Source organism: Diadema antillarum, unplaced genomic scaffold, assembly GCF_040938485.1.
Source record: "Diadema antillarum isolate AM-2024a unplaced genomic scaffold, OU_Dant_1.0 seq00001117_RagTag, whole genome shotgun sequence".
NCBI lineage: Eukaryota > Metazoa > Echinodermata > Echinoidea > Diadematoida > Diadematidae > Diadema > Diadema antillarum.
The window spans coordinates 914,865-932,697 of NW_027271931.1; the positions used below are offsets into that span (position 1 = coordinate 914,865).

General features: G+C 41.8%; 1 protein-coding gene across 1 annotated transcript in view; it reads right to left on the minus strand.

Moving 5' to 3' along the window:
• Positions 1-411: 411 nt before the first annotated feature.
• LOC139743877 (uncharacterized) overlaps positions 412-17,833 on the minus strand; it is a 61,722-nt gene continuing 44,300 nt past the window's right edge. The window contains exons 22-40 of the mRNA XM_071654340.1: positions 17,344-17,405; positions 16,795-16,970; positions 16,078-16,263; positions 15,251-15,369; positions 14,470-14,595; positions 13,587-13,866; positions 12,632-12,823; positions 11,884-12,101; positions 9,213-9,434; positions 8,413-8,655; positions 7,643-7,783; positions 6,979-7,118; positions 6,104-6,233; positions 5,357-5,557; positions 4,440-4,609; positions 3,387-3,528; positions 2,636-2,744; positions 1,884-2,111; positions 412-1,063 (exon numbers count right to left, since the gene is read on the minus strand). Coding sequence (XP_071510441.1) covers positions 978-1,063; positions 1,884-2,111; positions 2,636-2,744; positions 3,387-3,528; positions 4,440-4,609; positions 5,357-5,557; positions 6,104-6,233; positions 6,979-7,118; positions 7,643-7,783; positions 8,413-8,655; positions 9,213-9,434; positions 11,884-12,101; positions 12,632-12,823; positions 13,587-13,866; positions 14,470-14,595; positions 15,251-15,369; positions 16,078-16,263; positions 16,795-16,970; positions 17,344-17,405 — 3,171 coding nt within the window. The 3' untranslated portion in view covers positions 412-977. The remainder of the gene's footprint in view (positions 1,064-1,883; positions 2,112-2,635; positions 2,745-3,386; positions 3,529-4,439; positions 4,610-5,356; positions 5,558-6,103; positions 6,234-6,978; positions 7,119-7,642; positions 7,784-8,412; positions 8,656-9,212; positions 9,435-11,883; positions 12,102-12,631; positions 12,824-13,586; positions 13,867-14,469; positions 14,596-15,250; positions 15,370-16,077; positions 16,264-16,794; positions 16,971-17,343; positions 17,406-17,833) is intronic.

Here is a 17,833-nt window from a genome sequence, read left to right on the forward strand (position 1 = left end):
TCTTTTCTACAATTTCTATATTCTTCCCTATCCTTCAGAAATGTATCTGCAAAGCCTTGTGTAAACTGCTGTCCTGATAAAACTACTGTTACAAAACAAGTTACTGTTGCTGTGAATAAATTACTGAGCACCGTGGCATTATAGATACCATTCTGGTGTGTGTGCGATGGGAGAGAACACTGGCTCGAGTCTTGAGTAAGTAGCAGTTTTTGACGCCATCGAGCTGCATGATAGCGAGCTGAACAGTTAAACAGCTTGTAGATCTCATCGTGCTCCAAAGGTGAGCCACAGCTCTCCATTGATAACAGACTCCACTGTGTGTGAACAGGTCCTGCCACTTTACACAACTCCAGTCCACACTTTGTCATCCCTCCCCCCCCCCCCCCCCGACATATCCAACCCTCTCTCGCTTGCTACTTATACAGACCGCTGATTTTTCGATGGCACTTAAGAAAATGGCCTCAAGTTCATCCTCATCACATTTTCTGTTCTCTCTCTTTTGCAGGCCAAAGCAAGGAAAGCATCGACATTTTGTACACCATGGGCACATGGAAATATCTACAAACACCTGAAAACAAGACTAGGAACAATCTTAGATCCGGCTCACACTGACGATAATGTAAAAAACTTGCAAGGTCTTATGAAAACAGCTGAACACTGATAGTGATTAAACATTCATCTTGGCCAAGGCTTGGTCTTTTCTTGTGAGTGTATTCCCACCACTGTACAACATGCAATGAAAATTGGCAAAACCATATATTACAGGAATGTACCTTTTCATGATTATACCTCTAAAGAACAAGATGTAAGAAGTAAATATCACTTCGCTCTTTTTTCACTTTCCTCTTCGTTTCTCTCTCTGTCTAACTTCATTCTGTTCTTCTTGGAATGCTTCATAGAATGTCTTGACATATTGCTGAGGGCCTAAAAAAAAGAAAAAAGAATGGCAGCTGGATTTTGAGCAGACGAGGGCGTGCTCACTTGCGTAGCGAGCCGCGCAGCGAGGTCGGGCTAAGGCCGCGAGCTGAGCGGGTTCTTGCGCTGCTGCTTCGAAGCTTGGTGTCTGGAGAGAAAGAGGGAGACAAACATCACCGTATTTAATCATCAGAAGGTTAAATACAAAAGCAACACAACTTTCAATCATTGGTTGATAATAAGAAAGTGTTCGCATCATATTTCAAAAGTACTCTCTGTATCTACAGGTTTGCATTCATTCCTCACTACATAATGCCCATTATGAGATGGTGTTATACCGTATATATTCTGCATTGTAGTCATTTGTGAAATTTGCAAGTTATGTTTATCTGCATGCCTATTTAGACTTTACCAAGAAAATGATGTGTCACAGAAGTATTTCTTACATACTTTGGTGACCTTTGACCTCTTTCAAATTACATAATTATATATTATATATAAAATCAATAAAAATGGTAAAGCATACAACTATACAAAAGCGGACAGGCGGTTTCAGGGATTTTAGGGAGTAATAAGACTTGCAGTTTCTGGCAGTTCAGTTACTAATGGGTATTTAAAAGTATGAGCAGATTTTGATTTTGAATACAACAGAATTTAAGAAATCAACCGTATATTTAGATTTATGACATGTCAGTACTTGTTGCACACACTCCATCTCAACGACACTATAACAAATACCAAGCCTCTCTAAAGGGCATACTGTAAAAGTGGAAATTCTCTTACAAAATCTAGTGCAAGAATTAAAGCACATGAATATTTTTGCTTGTTATATGTTCCACTAATTAATGTCTTGATTGTGGAGAATTGAAAGCAGGCAAACTTCATCTTTCCCGGCTGAGTGCAAAAAATTACTCGCATGAAAATATCCACTTTTGCAGTACATAGAGAACTATGTTATGATCACCAACCTAAGGCAGGAGTTGAGGTGTTGGAGGGCTGGCCCAGCCTGACCGGGGATATACTCCGGGTGCGGTCCTTGGCCAGCCGCGGGGAGAGATTCGTGGGTGGGGAGGGGCCCCGGGCCGACAGCCGCGACGCAGAGCCGTAGCCCATGGATTCGTCCAGCTTTCGTGTCTCGTGTTCCAGCAGGATGGGATCGAGGGTCGGGTCGCGCGAGACGGAGTGGAGGGACTCACCTAGTGTGGGGAAAGAAACATTCACGTATGGAACAGGGGTCAGAGGTTAAGTTTGGGAGTTTAAAACAAGCAGTCTTGTACCTGGGATTCTGGGGGGCATTTCATGGAGCGTTTTGTCTGACAAACTTGTCGGACAAATTTGCTCTCAGCCAGTCATATGCAAGGATTTTAGTAGCTTATAACAGATTGACAGAAAAAAATATCTGACAAAATGCTTCATGAAATTCCCTCCTGATTTTATCACTGACACTAGACACTGACAAAGACCCTTTTGTATTTCACATGATACCAATTATGATTAGCTTCATCAACAGAAATTTGCTCATGAAGTAGAATGGCAAAAGAAATTGGCAATTAATTTAAATAAGTCTCGAGAACCATAGGATGAAATGAATATATTGATATTTACCTGCTACAACACTGTCACAATTTACACGATTTTTTTAGTACATCTTTCATATTGAGCTAAAAGAAAAAAACAGATTAAAACAAAACTAAGAACAGGCCTTGGCTGAGAAACTTACTGAGCATGTTGCGTAGGTCCTGGATCTCATCGTTGGTCTTGGAACTCATGGAGATGTACTGCTGACGCTTCTTGATCTCCCGCTGGAGTTGGTCTTTCAAGGTGGAGTTCTGAAATTGGCGCAATCACGGGGAAAGGATAAAAATATATTCAAGATATAAAACACATGAGCTGGCATCCTCCCATTAAAAAAAAAGGACTGTGTTCACACAGTTTTGACTGATTCATTATTTCTGAATTTCAGTTCAACTTGCACATGCACCTGCTTCATGGCATCATTTTGCCTGTGGATGTTTTTGTGGCATACAACGTGTGAGAATATCAAGGCTGTATCACAAGATAACAACTTCAAATTTCTCTTCTTCTTTTTTTGCACTTAGTTTCCTAGGTTAGAAGATTGAACTGACAATTTCAAAGTGATTTAATTCAGCATCATACTGTAGAGAAAAGAAAATCTTTACATGGAGATGTTCAATAAAAAAGTGATGCATCAAAACCTTTAATCTTCTCTTCTCTTTAATCTTCACTCTACCGCCAGTATCTATTTATGAGAGATAATGGCCCATTAAAAGTGTTCATATCATCATCTATGATTTAGTGTCCTTTCATTAACCTGTTGAGGACGAGTCCCGAGTATACTCGGGCAGGTGTCTGCAGGAAATGCATGTCGTAGCAAAATCAAACCGTCCTCAACGGGTTAACAACTTTGTGGAATAGGGTAAGGGGAGGGGAATTCCCTTTCACCAACTCACCTGTTCCTCGAGCCCCTTGACCCGCTGACGGTGAGCCCTCTCCCTGGCCTCCAGGGTGCGCTCTGCCTGGAGCTGGGCCGTCCGCAGCCGTTCTGTCTCGATCTCGGTCTCCTGCCGGTGTCTCGTCGTCAGCTCTATCAACCTACGGATCAGAGAGAGAGGTAGGAGGGTGATTAGTGTCTGGGCTCCAGGAGAGTTAATGTGACTGACATGCCAGTCATGTGAGGGTGGTATCATTGTCATGAGGGAGCACCATTACAACTTACCACTGTTATCTACTATGAAAAGATATTACAACTGTAAGATTATCAAAAGGATGGATAGATGGATGGATGAATGGATAAAGGGATGTATGGAGGGATGGATAGGTGGATGGATGGTTGAATGGAAGGATGGACTGATTGATGAATGGACAGATGAAGGGATGGATAAAGGGATGGACAGATGGATGAATGTACGAATAAATTAATGAACGAATGGATGGATAAATGGGTAGATAAATAAATGGATGGGTTGGTGGATAAATGGATGGATGAATTAATAAATGCATGCACTTATATTTATGATGGAAACTTCACTGGTAAATAACTTCTCTCCAAAAGGACAGTTTTCTACTTCACTAGAAATTGCTTACAGGTTGTACATCTACTTCTCACTGATTTGAACTGGCTTATATTACTTTTAATTTTGAATGAACTGTTTCTAAATGGAAAGTCACAGTCAAAGTAAGTGTGACAGAAAAGAAAGTTGCAATCATCAATACACACATCTTTTCTATTCCTTTAAAATCCATGTGAAGACATGCTGATATGCATTATTCAAGGTGTCATCTAATTTCTTCCATCAAAACAGAAATTAAAGAAATGGGCCATTGCTAAGGGAGGCAAGAGGGGAAGTAGAGCCAATGGGGATAATTGACACCACAAAAATAGCTAAAAATTCAAGCAGAGAGAGGACCTCTTGAAGGTAGTATGGGAAAAGTCTGCATACAAGATCACTACGATACCATCTCTTCAAAAGGTCAAACAAGGGCACTGTATACAGTGTATGTACCTCTGCGCATGCTGCTGCTCTGTTTCAGCCAGGGTAGCCTGCAGAGCTTGGATCTGGCGCTGCATCTCGGCATTCTCGTGGTCCAAAGAGCTGAGGGACTGGTCCAAGGCTCCTTTCTCAGACGTTGCCCTCATCACCGCCTCCTCGTGCCGCATCTTCTCACGCTCAACCTGTGAAATAGTATGAATAAAAATGTAAGAAATCATTGTAAATTTGAAATGCGAAGGGGGGATATAGTACATATATGCTGAAAGTTTTCCTCTTCTTTTGCTTTGTGTTGTTTTATTTTTACTTTCTGATTAAGCCCTTTGTGTAAAACACCTCCAATGCACCAGATTAAATAGACTAAATGGCTGAATTGTACCCTTTTGCTGGTATCCTTTGGATACATGACTGGATCAATGGCTAGCTGAGAATTACAGGGAAATTACTCCACAGACCTACAGTACTAGCACCCTTTTGGCTCTAAATGGATGAACTATCATATCCTCTGGATGAGAGCACTCTATGACTAGTAAAACAAGGGTGTAATGTGAATAGGCAGTTTCAAAGCAGCTGCAAGTTTGAGTGCAGTGAGACAATGGTTCTGTTGCTGCCAAAGACATATCTCATCACACTTTGAATATATGACAGAAAGGTTATATCTAAAGCTGGTTTGATACGACCATATCTAAAAATGGTTGCCTCTTTAATTCTCCTGGAGGACCTGGCCCCAATTACTTCTCAAGCACTGGCAGATATCAATTATTATTCATGTGGGTAAAGATCAACATAGATGGTAAAGCATCTCAGGAAGGGAGAAAGGGATTTGAACTGAGGATCTTTTGATCAAGAGTCCACAGATTAAACCACTACACCACATTTCTAAAAAGTTGGACGTGACGTGAAGGCAGGAAAAAGCAAAGCTCTCACGATACCTTATCCAGAGTCTTCTTGAGGGCGGTCTTGTCCTTCTCGAGACGGCCGGCGCTGCGCTGGACCTCCCTCTTCTCCTGCTCCAGATTGGAGTAGGCCTTCTGGAGGGTGGTGACATGCTCCTTGAGGGAGCGCTTCTCTGCCTGCAGCCGCTGGATCTGTGTCATCGTCATCTCCTCTGAATCCTGGTGCTGCTTCAACACCTGCAGAGAGTTTGGTTAAAAAGAGACATTTTAATCCCCAGTGTCCTCTGTTGCACTAGATACAATACAACAAAATTATATATGAGGGTTATAAAATCCATAGAACTCAGAAGGACAGAGTTATAAGTCTCTCTCTCTCTCATCTTCTGTATCTACTGTAAAACACAATGTATTCTTGGCATGAATATTTCGCGAATTGAAGCAGACGGCCTTTTTTGCGGCATGAGATTTTCGAAAACTTCCACTGGCATTCAATGCATATAGTGTAGACAAGAATTTTCGCCTGCATCTTAATTTCGCGAATCCTGGCACTCGCGAAATTTGCAAAATTATAATGCACGCGAACATTCCTCGTTTTACGATATCTTGATAATTCATCTACCTAACTATCCATCTATCAATTTACTGATTTATCTCTCTATCTATCTATCTATCTATCAATTTAATGATTCGTCTATCTTTCCATCTCTCTATCCTTCTATCCATCTTTCCATCTCCCTCTCTCTCTCTCTTCCAAACACAGGGGTTCTGGTCAGCAATGCCCACCTGCTGAGATGACCTGATCTGTTGCTCCAGCTCTGATCGTCTGAGCTCACACTCTGCCAGGTCGTTCTGGGTCTGCTGGAGTCTCTCCATCAGCTGGTGGTTCTGCTTCTTGGCATCGCTCGATCCATGTCTGGAGGAGAAGCAAAAAGATTTTTTTTTAAAATGATGGAATGAAGACGGAGATCTATCTGATATCATTTAAGAAACAGGCATTCATTACACAAAAGAGAAAAGAAAGAGACAAGAAAAGATCAGAGAAGCTGGGGGGGGGGGTGGGGGGAAGACATAGGTGAGGAAAAATAAAGAGATGACCTCAAGAGGAACTGAGAGGCTAAAACAGAAACAAGAGACCCAGGGGTTTTGCGCTCATAACTCAGAAGTGGAAGTTCCCCTTCCATGCATTCTCGCAGACTACTACCTGAGAACACTGGAAACTTGAGGGGGGGGGGGCAGCTTTGAAAGCTGGGGGCATGGTATCCATTTGCATATTCCATCACACTGGTAAAAAATACCTGCCAAGTTCACTGTATTTAGAGAATTTAACTATGCAGTTAAAAAAAACCACACACACCATTAAATGTTAAAAGTTCCACCCCCATTCCCCCCCCCCTCCCATTTGATTCCTGTTGACCCCTGGATCTACTATAAATAACCTTGAAAGTGTATTCACCAATGTATTTACTTAGAGTATTTCCAGTTTCAAACGTTTTTTTTTTTTTCTTTTTTTAAATAGGGGGTTTTGTGGTCTTTGTATCAAGTGTGCAAATTGTCATTGTTGTGATAATGCGCTAGGCTTGGTGACAAATTTGACAATGGATGCGTTTTCAAGAAGAAGAAGAAAACATGTTGGCCCCCGTCTTGAACCCCTGACCCACCTGGCTGCGTCCAGTCTCTCCTGCAGCACCCTGCGGTCCTTCTCACTGCTGGCCAGCGTCTGCTGTAGCTGGTGCATCTCCTCTTGCCTCTGGGTGGCTTCCATGGTGCTGTCATTGAGGGACAGGGACAGGGACTGGAGCTGGGGGCAGAAAGAGGGCGGGGGAGGGGCACGTGAAGGGTGAGAGAGATGGAGGGAGGAAGGGGTAGGGGCGAGTAGAATGAAAGGGGGGGGGGAATAGAGAAAAGCAATTATTTGTCTTGAAATTAATGATTGGCAAAGGGGACAGTAATGCCCATTCTGTGCATTGAAACATTTCACATACTTTGTGTTAATCTGTGGGACTATTAGTGGCTGTGGCTCATTACATACCATCTAACATTCACTGGACAGAAGCATTTAATTTTATGACCTGTTAATACTGATGCATCAGTTAAAATGCATTACACCAGATGCCATGTATAACGAGCCACGGATCAAGTCAATATCATTCCTTCCATTTTTGTGAATCTTCTGATACGAATAATCACTCCCATACATGCATTTCTCCTTTTAACACAACAAATCTATGTGCTGTTTTTGCACTGAATTTCCTGGAATAATGACTTCTCGTGTCCCTAGATCACAAGTAGCCAAAGATAACCATCAGGGACCACTGGTCTTACCTTGTCCTTGAGAGTGTTCTCCCCCTCCTCTGACCTGGCCAGAGAGCTGGAGAGTCGGTCAATGGTCAGTTGTAGGGAGGTGTTCCTGCTCTCCAGGTCCTGGATCTGTCTCATCAGGGACTCAATCCGGTCTTGCAGCACCTTTGCACAAAAAGGAAAAGAGAGATGAATATAATTATGGAGAGAGAAAAGACGCAAGACATCGATGAGATAATGAAAGACAAAGACTGCTGGAAAGAACTTAATCACAGATCTCCGGAGTTTTACCTGACTTGACTGATTGATATGGAGAGAGAAGCACACACAACTTTGGTGACTTTGATTGACCTGCACCACAAAACCGTGTCTTCACCAATATGTTTATCTTTCTCTTACAGAAACATTCTGCAAACCTCTCAACCTTTCTGACTGAAAAATATGAATGGTTTGGCTCAAAAGTAGGATAGAAAGAGCAGTTCTCTTAGGAGTATGTAGTAAAATTATCAACAAAAATAGGAAAATTCTACTGAAACAAGAGCTGGGAATGGTTAAAATTCAGATTCTTTCCTCCAAATTCAGAATGGTTGGGAGGTCTGATTTTGGGCAGCCATTTCTGCACAAAAATTTGATGAGAGATACTAAAACTGATTTAATTCCACAATCTCAACATATTAACAACAGAACAGGATATCAAGGTGCATACAAGAAATTATTTCAAAACCCATAATTTCAGCAAAAGCCTCAGCAACAAATATTTCATGCTGATATAACATTTCCTGTCTAGCACGTACCTGACTTTCTGTCTCCTTGTCTGTCATGGAGAGATGAGAGCGTTGAAGGTCGCCCTCTAGTGCCCGTCGTTTCAGCTCCAGCTGTGTGCCCCTGTTCTCTGACGATTCCAGAGCCTCGCGCAGGCTGCGCTTCTCCACCTCGGCCTTCTGCTCGGTCTGGCGCATCTTGTTGATGCGGTCGTTGAGGTTCCGCTTCTCGGATTCGGCGGACTGGAGGGAGCGTTCCAGGGTATGGATCTTTTCCTGAAAATTGATGGGATGTGAACGAGGCACTGTAAATGTCGATATTTTCGTGTGATTAATATTTTGCGCTGAGCGGCTAAAAATCATATTCGCCAGTCGTTGAATTTGCAAAGCACAGTTGTCAACCCATCTCAATATGCAGAGAAAATTGTGAAGATATTTTCGCGGGTTTTAGAATTCGTGCTAGCTAGAAGTAGCACAAAATTACGCGAAAATTAATGTACGCAAAAAATTCTGTGTTTACAGTAAACTAGTACATATAGTATCCCGAAACTTCATCTCATTCCACCTACACATAACTGATTTGTGAACAATTAATATGTCCACATAACTTCACGAAATGAACATCTCAAACCATCAACACCACTACTTTCCATGCAAATGATGCTAAATATGACACTAGTCACAGTTTCTCAAAATAATACATGGCCAAAACATATCGAATACACAAAGAGTGCTGCAACCATGCACATCTCAAAAGAATATTTGCTGTTTCAATCCACATCAATAAGACACTCCCCCACTCCGCCCCCATTTGTTGAATTTGCGATGGCTACCTGCATGCCCTTGCGATCCCGTTCGTTGCGCCGGATGGTCTCCTCCTGCAGCATGAGGGCAGTCTGCGCACTGCTGAGCCGTCCGTCGGCCCCTCGCTTGCCCTCCTCCGCCTCACCCAGTGTCTTCTGGAGCTTCTCTAGCCTCACCTCCACCCGGTGTCTGGCCTCCTCGTTCTCTGCCAGCTCTTGGGTCAGGAGGCGGATCCGCCCAAAGGCGTCGTCCTGGATGCAGAAAATCATGACATAGGTGGGCGGAGCCCTTAGCAACCAACTTTGTTTGTCTTTTGTTTCTTCTCTTTTTTTTTTCAATTTAGGAGTTTTCATTCGGACAGATTGGTTTCAGTCAGGGAAAAGGGAGAGGGTAAAATCTATGGCACTTACAATTATACGTTTGTATAGAATAGATTAAGAACTAGAAATGTCGCTATGGCGACTGATGCCTCCGCCATAATGCATGATTCTCCCAATAGGTGTATAGTACAATGTCTTCACAATGTGTGATGACAGTTTCACATAACTGGCAAAATACTGAAATGACAGGTTTGTCAGAAATACCTTGAATATGTTCACTTTCCTTGAACTGGGTTTGCTATAATTGTCTTTGAGTGCAGGTACACGTATTTAGGGAATTGAGAATTTTTACTTGACTTCTGACGGACCCTTTTATAAGTTTAATGCATTGAGTAATTTCCAAGGTATGAAGAAAGAGTGTAGTTACAGTACAAAATAGATTTTTTTTTTTTTTTTTTTTTTTGGGGGGGGGGGGGCATTGAAACCTGGCCTTTGACCCTTAACCTTTGACCTTTGACCTTCTGGCTGGAAATTTCCCGGAGAATCTCCATTAGGTAATGTATGTATATGTTAAGTTTTTAAACTAATAATGCAAGCATACTAGTATATGAGGGAAATAGCAAAATTTTGAGGATTTGACCTTGACCTTTGACCCCTCACTATTGACCCATGACCCTAAATTCCCTAGATAATCCCTGCCAGTCAGTACATGCATATGTACCAAGTTCCATGAAGATACATTGAACCATTTGCGAGAAAAGTGATATTGCAACATTTTCACCTAACCTCTGACCTTTTGACCTTTGACCTTATGACATGAAACTCTCTCTGGAGAATCTTAACGCAGTAGTACATGTCTACACTAAGTTTCAAGAAAATACCTTTGGGCATTGCATAGATATGGGGGAAATAGCAACATTTTTAGCATTTGACCTTGACCTTTTGACCTTTGACCTCTTGCCAATGTCACTAAAATTTACTCAACTAATTGTCCCATCATACATCATCCTTGGACCAAGTTTGGTGAAAGATGCTTTGTCCAGTTTTGAGTTATCACATAAACAGATAAATTTTATGATTTGACCTTGATATTTGACCTTTGACCTCTGTCCGATTTCACTCAAAAACTAATCAAGTAATTGCCCCATCACACATCATCCTCCGACAAAGTTTGGTGAAATTTGCTTGATCCGGTCTTGAGTTATCGCGTAAACGGATACAATTTCATGATTTGACCTTGACCTTGACCTTTGACCTTTGGCCGATTTCACCCAAAATCTAATCAAATAATTGCCCCATCATACTTTATACTTTGACCAAGTTTGGTAAAATTCCAGTCAATATTACTCAAGTTATCGCGTAAACGAAAGCGGACGTATGTACGGACGTACGGACGGACGGACGGACAACCCGAAAACATAATGCCTCCGGCACCACTTCGTGGCGGAGGCATAAAAATTAAGGATCACCTTTGTGCCATGAAATCTCTTACCAGCAAGGATGCCTACCTTGTAAACAGCACTGCAGTATTCTGAGGGCTAAAAAAGTTTATTTTTTGGTGGAAAAACAGCACTTTTACCCTTTTCTCTGATAGACATGTGTAATTTTGCAAGATATTGAATTAACAGTATTTTCCATGAAACCTGCCTTTTTTTTTTCCTTTTTCAAAAACAAACAGTACAAAATACTGCAATAAGCACCAGGTAATATCTCGGTACAGAGGTTTTACCATGGATGCAAACATCTTGTTACCAGACCACCATGATGCCGGTAGTTCAGCCATCAACATCAGGCCACTAAAACTTAGCAGGAGGTTTTAAAACTGCTAACATAATGTCACTCAACCTCTCAAAAATCAACTCTGAAAATCTAAAAGGGGTCTGTGTACTTTTGCCACAAATAAGAACAAGAACAACAATGATAATGATAGCTGTTTTCTGTATAGTGTGTTTCAGACTTGTCAAAGGGATGGTATAGTTTTGGTTGATATGGGGATTCAGGTTTTAACTTTGTGCGAGATGACTCGAAACTATAATAAATGAAATATTGAAGAGCATACAATTCAAGGAGGGATTCAAAGTTCATTCGATGGAAATTGGTTGTAAAATGATTGAGATATCCAAAAACAAAGCAAAACAAAGTGGTCCTAATAAAAGGTGGGTCCCACCCTTTATTAGCTTTACTTTGTTTTTGGATATCTGGGTCGTTTCACAGCTGGATTTCATCAAATAAACTTTGTATTCCTCTTTGAATGGTATGCTCTTTAATATTCCATTTAAGTAGTTTCAAATCATCTAGCAAAAATTTAAACCTGAATCCCAATCTCAACCAAAAACTATACCATCCCTTTAAGAATGTCAATAAGCTCCATCTAACTCACCCGCTCCTTCTCTGTGTCCTTGAGCTGCTGCGAGAAGTCCTTCAGGGCTATCCTGACTGTCTCGGGGTCGATGTCAGCCACCAGCTGCTCCAATCGTGTCGGGGAGGTACTCCTGGTGGGGAGGGGGCTGCCGGAGCGGTCCTGGAACTCGGGCGACCCAATGCGGGGAATGGTGGAGCCCAAACCCTCGGCCGTCGATGCAAATGTGTTGTCAAAACCTGAATGGTATGGGAAATGTCACGGGTTGACTCTTGATTACTCCCTATCAGGTTGAAGGGTTTACACTACACAAAACATGTCATCACAGACAGATATCTTGGTCAATTATACATGACAGCACATATTTTGTTAAAAATAATCTTAGGCTACCATATTATTAGATGTATCTGACAAACTAAGAAAAAGTTTGTCACTAATTTCATCCCAGTAGCTACAGCATGAATTTATAATACAAGTTTTCTTGACATGTATATAAAATCTCACTTTTTGGCTTTCAGTGTAATGCAAAAATGCTGAAGTTCACAGTGAGCTCAAAAGTAAGATCCTTTTATTTCTGAACCAGAAATTTATGGGCCCCACTTAACCACAAGTTTATCATCTTTATTGTCTCATAAAGACCTCATCATATCTTCACCTTTCTTTCATATAGTCCTAAACTACAACATAACTAGCTTTACATCGCTAAGTCTTGCTACTTCCAGTTATATCATGAGCATCCAGGCAATGACTCGAGTGTTTTGTGACTGACCTTTGACCGGTGACCTTGTCCGGCGACCCCTGACGGGGCTGGGGCTCCTGTCCCTGAGTGATTGCCTGGTGCCTGGCGACATGCCGCTGGTCAGGCTGGTGGAGCTGCCCATGCCACCGGCCCCGATGCCCAGTGTCCGGCGCAGGGTGGAGTGCAGGCTGCCCAGCTTGAACTCCACTTCTTGCTTTGCACCTGTGTAAAGTACATCAAGGTTGAGATTATTCCAAGCACGTATACAAACGTATGTATATTTTTCCAGCTTTTCTGACATATTGAAAAATGTATTGGTACTGGTCATGACCCCCACCTGTCCCAAACATAAACTGCCAAAACTTTGACAAAAGTGGAATTAGTTTCCAATAGCAAAATTGACCCCATTATCACATGACTGTCATGACTGTCCTCCCCATCATATCTATCCACGGCACTACATTTCCTATAAGTTACCCCCTGCTTGTTCACATAATATGAGAAATATCTACCATCTGGCGCCATATTCCATTCGACCTCTTGGAATACAGCATCAGAACAGACATTTCCTGTATTACATAAGAACAAGCAGGGGGCAACAATCTTATCTTTTAGTGTAAGCTCATTCGTATTTCAGAAAACTTTGGTTTACCCACCACTTGTGCTTTCTTGCTTTTCTTTCAGATAAACTAACTGCTGCAAGCTAGTAGTAAATTGTAACAGTTAAAGTGCATGCAGCTGAATGATACCAACAATGTAAAACATGAAACACACAGGGGGCAATAGCCACATTCACTTAATGTAAGATATATTGTTTGGTTGATTGACCAATCACATTACAGACTTCACCATCACTATCTAAAGCAATGTGTCACTGTTTCAATAGCCATAATGATTAATTTCCAACAGTTGAGTACTGATTAGATTCCAATAATGCCAAAGCAATAAGATGATAATAGAGGGAAACCAGTGCTACAAGGCTCACCTTCGACCTGAGCCAGCTGGGCCTCCAGTCCGTTGACCCGCCCCTCGGCCGCGCTCAGCTTGAGCTTGATGTCGCTCAGCTCCCCCCGCGTGCCGTCCAGGTTCATCTCGCTGCCCCGCAGCCGCTCCGTGATGCGGCGCTCGGCGGCCCGCGCCTCGTCCACGGCCATGCTGTAGTCCTTCTCCTTCAGACGGAGCTCCTCCTCCAGGTCGCCATAGCGACGCTGGAGGTTCTGGACCTCCTTGCGGGCAGACTCCCTCTCGGCTTCCGTCTCCATCACCTGAGAGAAGATTCAGGCGGGTAAAGCTTGAATATCCTTATCAGAGTCTATATGGGGGATCCACACACTTAATCCTTGCATCATTTAAATCACTTCTTCAGTCGTCTTTGTACCATGGTGTTATCACTTGTGAGGGAAAAGGACAATGGTACACGGTACTATAGATTATGTTGGAATGCTAACATCCTCCTCCTTCTTAATGCTTTTTTCATTCTACCTTAAAATCAAAACATTAGTGACCCTAATGTTTTTGTAAAATGAATGAGAATGTTCCCATTAGTACACTTAATGATAAATTTCTACATAGACACAGAGCAATATCTGTATTTGCTTCTTAAAATGCATAACTTATCGCACTTTGTCATCTTCTAACTGGAATGATATCCATCTTTGCAAAAGACATCAATGACATGGAAGGACGAGCAAATATGGGGGAATGCATGACAGATATCTATGACAAAACAAAAAATAAAGACAAAAACATAGCACAAAACACTGCCCCCCAAAAAAAGAAGTAAGAGTTGGCATCTCTGCAGATGAAAAACTACATTGAATAACCTTCCACCACTCTCATTCCTCTTTCCCTATAAGAGGACCACAAACCTTCTGCTTGAGGGCGTAAATCTCCTTCCGATTCTCCTCATCCTTCTCGTCGTTCTTGGCACCCCGGTTCTGGAGGTCGTTGATGTCCTTGCTGAGCTTGGCCTTATCTGTGTCCAAGGTCTTGACCTAATTTCAAGACATGGGGGGGGGGGGTTGGGGAGGACACATGCATATAATAGCTTGATACCTTTCTTAGTGTAGCCTAGTTGTATGCAATTGCACATTCTATGCTCAGTTACTGGGTCAAAAATCTGAAGATGCATTGATTACACCATATACCAGATTGCTATAAAATCACAGCAGGCAAATTGACAAAGAGTATAATTGTACTACCATTACTACCCCTCCCTCTCAGTCAAGTACACATGAAAAGCGTTAAAGCACCAGATGTATGGCAACAGGCATGAACAGTATATACTTATTTGGTCGCAATATTTCACAGTAAATATCATTTGTGATCACATTACACATACTGTACATAATATATCAAATATAGATATATACATGTATTTGCATGTTGAAAATGGTAAGAACATGGCTCATTGAAACGTTGAGAGTGGGTACTAGGCCCTTTAGGAGGCCACACACCTATCCAAGAAAGATATGAGGTGTACCACAAAGCCATCTACTACTAAAATGCATATATAACGTTCATTACATCTTGACTTTGATTAAAATGTTTTGCTACATGACATTACATGCTCCTGAAAGTGTATCACGTAACAATCTTTACTATCAAAGAAAAAAAAAAAGATGTGAGGAGGGCAAACTTGATCCTTACCTGTCTGCGTAGTTCCTGGAGTTCCCTACGAGCCTCCAGCCGAGATTTCTCCACCTCCCTAAGACTGGATCTCAGGTCTCCTGACTCCTTCTGCAGAGCAATCTTACCTTCTTCCAGGACTAGATGTGATAGAGGCAAAGGGGTTACATACTCGTTAACTACAGAGGGCGTACTACGTAAAATATCAGTGATCACAAGGAGCACTGCCAGCCATTACTAAGAGGGGCAATTCCTATAAAGGACCCTGATCAAAGCCTTGGAAAATGAGTACTTTTTTTCCGAGAGATTTAATCTTCTTTCAAGCGATGCTTTAAAAAGACAGTTTGCTTGAGAAGTCACACTCTCTTGTGATGGTTTGTGTTTGTTTGTTTGTTTGTTTGTTTTTGGCAATTATCATCAACTAGAAGACCACAAAGTGTTAAATTACCAACTTACAAAAGTGTCCAATTGAATGCCATGATTCCTTTAAACGTTTGTACACAAAAGTATCAGTGTGTACAGACAGTCAAAGGGGGAAATATTGTCGCAGGTCCGAGACCATTATCCATTCCCAAACAAAAGTAAACACAATTGTGAATTATACTGACTGCAGTTGCTATGGTGACTAATCACATACCAGCAGCTCACCGCTCTTTCCAAACTACAAGCAAGGAAACTTTAGTAATTCATACTACCACTGCCATTCACATAATCTGTTATGACACATGTAAAACCTGATAATTTGCAGTGTACCAAAACTTTTTTACTTATTCTAGTTACAGAGTTTTACTTAGAGGTAGTCCCACTTATAGTAGTCTGTGTTAGTACTGACTGTTCAAACCTCTTACCTGCTATCTTCTGGTTCTTATCTTCCACTCCCCGGCTCAGCTGTATGCGGTCCGTCTCCACTTTCTTGATCTTCTGCCGCAGCTCCTCATTGGCCCGGTTGATGGCATCCTTTTCCCGCACCTCGTCGTTCATCTGCCGCTTGAGGTCAGCGATCTCCTTGCGCTGAATCTCACTGCCCTCATCGGCTGAGATAAAAATGAATGAATAAATTAATGAATAAATAAATAAATAAATATACAAATATATAAAAGGTGGATGAAGTAAATGGAATTCATTAAAGCTTGCAGCGCAAAAAGATTACTGATGTTCGTGTAAAATGCCGCAATCATTACTTGATGGTTATGCACCCTCCTATCTATACCTCGTCTTCACATACCAACCAACTTGATTTCATGAATGGAAACCCTTATCACATAACAACATCAGCAATGCAGAAGAGTCATTTTTTGATACTTGAGATGACTTCCCAAGAAAGGTATACACTTCACATATCTGACACATTTCTTTGAAGATGATGGACAACTTTCAGAGCATCACCATTTTTCTACAAACTGGTACATTTTTCCAAGGATTACCCTTTATTCCAAATCTACATCCACATCAATTTCAATACCATTCCTGGGACTTCACACCTATATAAAGCAGAGGGGAATTCCCCTCCCCCTTAACCGTGCCCATGCACCCCTCATCAACTGGTAGAAGGACCTCCCACTTACCCTCCCGTATCTTGCGGTGTGCCTCGATGAGCTCCCTGCGCACACCGTCCCGGCTCTCCTCCGCCATCTTGAGTTGTGTCTTGAGTTCGTTGACCTCCCGCAGTAGGGCCTCCTTGGCCTTCTGCAGATCCTTGATCTGATTGGTCAGATCCTTGGCCTGGCGCTCCCGGGAGTTCCTATTCATGGGCGGGGGAGGGAAGCACATGGAGGGACCTATTAAAACATGCTCTTTTCTTCAGTGTGACATCAATGCACCTTTGGGAACATGCACACAATGTTACAAGTCATGGAGACAAGTATAATCTTCCAAATCTGACACACAACAACCAAAGCATTGTAGAATTTAATCATTTTAAAATTTGATGCCAGAACATTGATAATCCAACAACATTCATGAATATGTTTTTCCAAGCACTAGGACAAAAAAACAAACAAACAAACGATTGACAGGAACAGGTCGATGATGCAACTTCCGAGGACTATTACACAAAGAGCACAAAGAAGACTTGCTGCTTCAGGGGAGAGATGATAAATGTGTTTCAAACTTACGTGGCCTCCTCAAATCTCGCTCGCAGCTCCTTCAGCTCATCCTGGACATCTCGAATAGCTTCCTGTGGACATGGGAAGAGGATCAAAAATCACAATGGTAAATCACCTTTATCACTAGATGACACACCCAAAATGCAGCACATCCTCTCTTGATTTTCTTTCAAAATAATCTTGATCTCAACAAAAATTTTGTATCCTTTTCACATACAGTACAGATGATTGTCTTCATCATGCTGAAATGCAATGATTTGAACTGGCCTTCACTTTTCATGAACATACAATTGTGCATACATATACATGCATGTTCAAAAGGTCAAGTGTAACTTGTGTAATAAGAGCAGAGTAATGTGCATTTGAGTGTACGTCTGTCCTCATTGAAACATAAATAGTCTCATGTACTTCATGATGACCAGCTAGGAAATGTTGCTTATTCGACATTGATAACTCCTGTACATTGCCTGAAATGTTGTTGCCTGTTTTTGGCAGAAAC